General features: G+C 39.8%; 1 protein-coding gene across 9 annotated transcripts in view; it reads left to right on the top strand.

Annotated features, from left to right (window-relative positions):
- Positions 1 to 6,000, top strand: part of PPP1R12B (protein phosphatase 1 regulatory subunit 12B) — a 197,490-nt gene that overhangs the window by 56,556 nt on the left and 134,934 nt on the right. For all 9 annotated transcript variants that reach the window (XR_003794386.1, XR_003794387.1, XM_029228075.1 and 6 more), the window contains exon 3: positions 2,323 to 2,441. Coding sequence is in view for 7 of the 9 variants with exons in the window: in XM_029228075.1 (XP_029083908.1) it covers positions 2,323 to 2,441 (119 nt within the window). In the remaining 2 variants the exon portion in view is untranslated. The remainder of the gene's footprint in view (positions 1 to 2,322; positions 2,442 to 6,000) is intronic.

Genomic DNA, 6,000 nt, shown 5'->3' with positions numbered 1-6,000 from the left:
CGGGGCACGAACCCGTGTCCCCTGCATCGGCAGGTGGACTCTCAACCGCTGCGCCACCAGGGAAGCCCCCGGGGACCCAGGTTTGATCCCTGGTCAGGGAACTAAGATCCCACATGCTGCACGGTGCGGCGAAAGATAAAAAAAATAATAACGAATTTAAAAAATCGTACCTCATAGGTTGATATGGGTTCTTGTTCAGGTAAAAGTGTGAAACTAGAGAGGTTTTTCCTGTTTCCTCCTCACCTTAAAATGGTTTAGGAAGGTAGCCTTACTTAAGAAGAATCTCTTTCTGAACCAGATTACTTTCTAGAAATGAGTCTTCCTGATCATGGGTCTAAGAACTTGTCGGAAAAGGGAAAAAGCAGGAGCCTGTGTGCCCAAGTGACATTGTGCCTGATCCAGTAAAGAATGGAATGGATGTCAGAGCAGAGTGGCTAAGATGTTTTATTTATTTCATGTAGTATTTGTGGGTTGCCAAGAGAGAAAAGAGCACGTCAGACCTCATGGCAGTGATAGCCATGAGAAGGGCACAGCTGTTGCCCTGAAGTAGCTTCCAGCCTGGTGGGGCAGCTGCATCGAGACCCGCGTGTGTCACGACAGGAGCGCGGACTTAGTGCTGGGGAGGACTGAGTTCACGGAAGGAGAGGGAACGTGTGGTTGGTGAGAACAGGCAAACGCATTTTCAGTGGACCTTGAAAGATATGAAAAGTTTCTAGCAGGGAAAGGAGAAGGGGAGGGTGTTTCATCAGTTGGGAGAAACTACTCAATCTGTGGGAGAGACTGGGCGACAGTGGGGTGTGTCTGGGTTCAGTGAGGCATTGAGTTTGATTGGAGCAGAGGGTACAGTTCCATCCAGAAAGCATTTATCGAGTGCTTACTGTGTATATTATTTGCATTTTGATTTTTCAGGGTTGGGGAGGTGTAGTTGAACGTCCTCTTTGTCGTGAAGGGGAGAAACCAAAAGAGAGGAGCTCTTGATTAGGGAAATGAGGGGCAACAGATGGACAGAGGACCGGGCCTCAGTACAGTTAAGAAAACACATGGAGCAGGTTAGCCTTGGAGGAGAAAGAGTTTGTTTCTGTCTGAGTCTGTGAGGGAAAGATGGAGAAAGCTGAAAATGAGATGAGTTCATATATGTGGAATCAATCTGTAAGTTAAAAACATTTATTGAAGCTCTATTTATACTAGGTACTAGGCAATGAGAAAGCAAAAACGTGGTCTTGATGTAATCTTTGTTGATTCTCCTCTGCCTCCTTGAATACAGTGGCCATGCATTGATTATCCTCTTAAGATCTTCTGCAGTGTCTAAAATGTGGTACCTTTAAACACAGGAGGGGACCAGTACATGCTTACTGAATTGTTGATTCGTTGAAGTTTAATTTAAAGTTTTTCTTTCTCCTTTAAATACTTATATTTGATAGAGCTCCCAGCATAATTGGGATTCTCACTGGTCCAATAGTAACTTGATTTAGTGCCAAGGTGAACTAGACTTGAATTCAGAAGACTGGGGCATAACCTCTGCCATTTGCCCCCTAATAGTACCCACCTTGCCTACTTCATAAGATTGTTTAAGACTCATTACATAATTTCACGTGAAAGTACTTTGAAAATCAAAAAGGATCTATGTAAGGTATTAAAATTGTCAGACCTTTTTTCTTTAGGATCAAGTATTATATTTCAATATAGAATTTAATCATTTAGAATAGAACAATTTGTTTCCTCAGTAATTTAGTTTCTTCTTAGAGTGTAGATTTCATATACATGGCTGGTTGAAGGGAGAGTTCTATGAAGGCGTAATTTAGGCAGATTGATGAAAATTTTAATTCATCCTTTATTTTTCTGTTTTCATGCCCCAACACTACTTAATATACTCTTAATGTGGCATTGGGAAAGTTTCTGTGAGAATTACTTCTTTACATGTCTTCTGGGAACTCTCATTCTCAATATTACAGGTGTAGTAAGTCCTTTTGGGAGCCTGTGTTTGGACCCCAGGGATGGTGGGTGAGCTTTAGGGCTGCATGTCTTCCTTGTGATATTTAGAGAGTCTCTTGCTGTCCACTGGGAATGAGAGGGTGGGGGTTAGGAACATGAGTGTGAAGGAAATCCCGCTTGTAGGCATTGTTCTTACCAAGAAATAGGGAAGCTTTTGATCCTAATTATCGAAGGCTAGTGGAGTTAGAAATTAGCAGTGGAATACCTTATCTGGGACCACATTAAAAACTCCAGAACAGAGGCCGTGCTCTGCATTGAACCCCAGGGATAGGAGTGTAAGCTGATGTTAGACTGGAGAGAGAACCTTGATTCTGGATCTTGTCTGCACAGGTATTTCATTAACCATGGAGCCAGCGTGGGTGTTGTGAACAGTGAAGGGGAAGTCCCCTCTGACCTCGCAGAAGAGCCTGCCGTGAAGGATCTTCTTCTGCAGCAAGTGAAGAAGCAAGGTAAGCTAGGGGGTAGGTGAGGCTCTGCTGTGCAGGGCCGCGTGCTGTAGTGTGACAGGAAGGTTGGGTCTGCCCGCACAGTGTTAGTCATCATTACCCACATCACATACCCTCTTAATACTCACACAAGAATAGGCCAGATGCCAAAAGGAGGGCCAGTCCTTCCTTGTTTTTGCCATTCTGGGGCTGTGTACCCGTTGTGCAGTCAGGCGACCTGACTGTTGTTTGATGATGCAGGTTAGACTGAGGAGGGGCATGAGCGTGTCTTACTCTGTGTACACGGTGTGGACTTTGCTCCACACTGTGAAGTCTAAAGAAAGGATGAGACACAGTGTCCCTTTGAGTACTGGCCAAATTCTGCTTATGACTTTGCATCTTTTCTCTTGATGAGAGCTGAAAGTGGTGCTGGTTGAGGTATTTATTGCAACCTCTGAAATGATCTTTAACCATACTAATCATGAAAATTATTTTGGTAGTTTGTCACGGTAAGGAAGCTAACTTAGAAGAATAAACTCTGAAAGAACTTATTTTATGTTTTCAGAAGAATCCATTTCAGAGAATAGGTCAGGATTCTGCTACTGGAGGTCTTTGGGTTCTTTTAGTTCAAAAAATAGCAAATAACACTCGTTAGATAGCAGGGAGGACAGGTCTTAGGGCGTTTGCTAGAACCACCACAAAACTCTGTGGACATGGTTTATAGTGATGTGTAGTCTTTCTGTTAAACCACTTTACCCACAATCTGCAGTTGAGTCCAAAAGATTTCTCTCCAGTGACCTTTTCTGACATGATGCTTTAGAACAGTCAGGGCCAGTCCTGGCCATATCCGTTTGCTCACATGTTATCCAAAGCTGCATTTGCACTCCTACAGCAGAGCTGAATAGCTGTGACAGACCAAATGGCCTGCAACGCTGAAAACATTTATTTAATATCTGGCCTTAAATAGAAAGTATGCTGACCCCTGCCTTAAAATAATGATGTTCTAGGGCAGAAAATACTTGTATGAATACTGTGTATAGTTTTTGTGTCCTATTGAAATGAAGAACTTTATGCCTAATTTACCATCAAGTCCCACTCAGCCTTATCTCCTCAGATTGGTGTTACAATTTACAAATGACTTTTTAAAAATAAACTGGATTTTTAATAGTAGTTTTGATTTTAATTTCTGACTCTTCCATTAAGGAGTATACTCTGTTAGAAGAGGCATTCATATGTATGCTTACCTTTGCAGCACTGTTAACTCTTTGTGTGTGGAATTCTGGTCTGTTCCAGATCAGTTATACCCCTTTCAGTTCATCGAGAGGATGTAATAATTGTGAATACAATACATGTGCACCCAGCATCGGAACACCTAAATATATTAAGCAGATACTGACAGAGCTGAAGGGGGAAATAGGCAATAATACAATGATAGTATCCTGCTTTCAACAATGGATAGATCATCCAGGCAGAAAATCAACAAAGAAACGCTGGACTTAAACTATCCTTTAGACCAAATGGACCGAGTAGACATACAGAACATTCCATCCAACAGCAGAACAAACATCCTTGCCAAGGGCACACAGAACATTCTCCAGGATAGGTCATATGACAGGCCACAATACACGTCTTGGCAAATTTAAGAAGACTGAAATCATACCAAGTGTATTTTCTGACCGCAGTGGTATGAAACTAGAAATCAATAGCAGGAGGAAAACTGGAAAATTCACAGACTGTGGAGATTAAACAGCATGCTACTGAACAACCAGTGGGTCAAAGAAGAAACCAAAAGAAAAATCCAAAAATATCTTGAAACAAACGAAAATGAAGCACAACATACCAAAACTTGTGGGAGGTAGCAAAAGCAGTTCTAAGAGGGAAGTTTATAGCGATAAATGCATGCTTTAGGAAAAAAGAAAGATCTCAAATAACCTAACTTTACACCTCTAGGAACTAGAAAAAGAAGGACAAGTTAAGCCCAAAGTTCACAGAAGGAAGAAAATGACAAAGATCAGAGCAGAAATAATTGAAATAAGAGACCAGAAAAACAATAGAAAATATGAATGAAACTAAGAGCTTTTATGTTTTTTGAAAAAATAAACAAATTGACAAACCTTTAGCTAGACTAAGAAAAAGAAAGAAGACTCAAATAAAATGAGGAATGAAGAAGACATTACAACAGATACCATAGAAATACACAGGATCATAAGAGATGACTGTGAACAATTGTGTGCAAACAAATTGGATAACCTAGAAGAAACGGGTAAATCCTCAGAAATGTGCAACTTACCAAGACTGAATCAGGAAGAAATAGAAAATCTGAATGGATCAATAACAAATAAGGAGATTGAATCAGTCATCAAACAACGAGAAAAACCCAGGACCAGATGGTTTCCCTGGTGAATACTACCAAACATTTAAAGAAGAATTAATACCAGTCCTTCTCAAACTCTTCCCCAAAAATGGAAATGGAAAGAACACTTTCAAACTCTTTTTACAAGACCAGCATTACCCTGATAACAAAGCCAGATAGGTACACTACAGGAAAGGAAAACTCTAGGCCAATATTCCCAATGAATATAGATGCAAAGATTCTCAACACAATATTAGCAACCTGAATTTAGCAGCACAATAAAAGGATCACACACCATGATCAAATGGGATTTATCCCTGGGATGCAAGGATGGCTCAACATATGCAAATCTATAAAAGTGATATACCAATTAGTAGAATGAAAGATAAAAATTATATGATCATCTCAACAGATGCAGGAAAAGCATTTGACAAAATACAACATCCTTTCGTGATAAAAATTCTCAACAAACTGATTGTAGGAGGCATGTCCCTCAACATAATAAAGGCCATGTACGACAAGCCCACAGTTAACATTATACTCAGTGGTGAAAGGATGAAAGCTTTTCCTCTAAGATCAGGAATAAGACAAGGGTGCCCACTCTCACCACTCCTATTCAACATAGTACTGGAAGTCCTATCCAGGCAAGAAAAAGAAATAAAAGGCGTCCAAATCCGAAAGCAAGGAGTAAAGGTGTCTTTGTTTTACAGATGATATGATCTCATGTATAGAAAATCCTAAAGACTCAAACAAAACACTGTTAGAATTAATCAACAAATTTGGTAAAGTTGTAGAATACAAAATCAGTATACAGAAATCAGTTGCGTTTCTATACAATAATGACAACCTATCTGAAAAAGAAGTAAAAAATATATTCCCATTTACAATGGCATCAAAAACAATAAAATACTTAGGAATAAATTTAAGGAGGTGAAAGATCTGTATGCTGAAAACTGTAAGACTCTGATGAAAGAAACTGAAGAAGACACAAATGGAAAGATATCCTATGTTCATGGATTGGAAGAATTAATATGGTTAAAACATTCATACAACCCAAAGCCGTATATAGATTCAATGCAATTTCTATCAAAATTCCTATGGCATTTTTCGCAGAAATAGAAAAAACAATCCTAAAACTTGGTATCACAAAAGACCCTGAATAGCCAAAGAAAGAAGGCAAAGCTGGAGGCGTCACATTTCCTGATTACAAACTATAGTAATCAAAACAGT

Source organism: Monodon monoceros, unplaced genomic scaffold (genome assembly GCF_005190385.1).
Source record: "Monodon monoceros isolate NGI ecotype Baffin Bay Population unplaced genomic scaffold, NGI_Narwhal_1 Super_Scaffold_18, whole genome shotgun sequence".
NCBI classification, from domain to species: domain Eukaryota; kingdom Metazoa; phylum Chordata; class Mammalia; order Artiodactyla; family Monodontidae; genus Monodon; species Monodon monoceros.
This window is presented reverse-complemented; position numbering and strand designations above follow the sequence as displayed.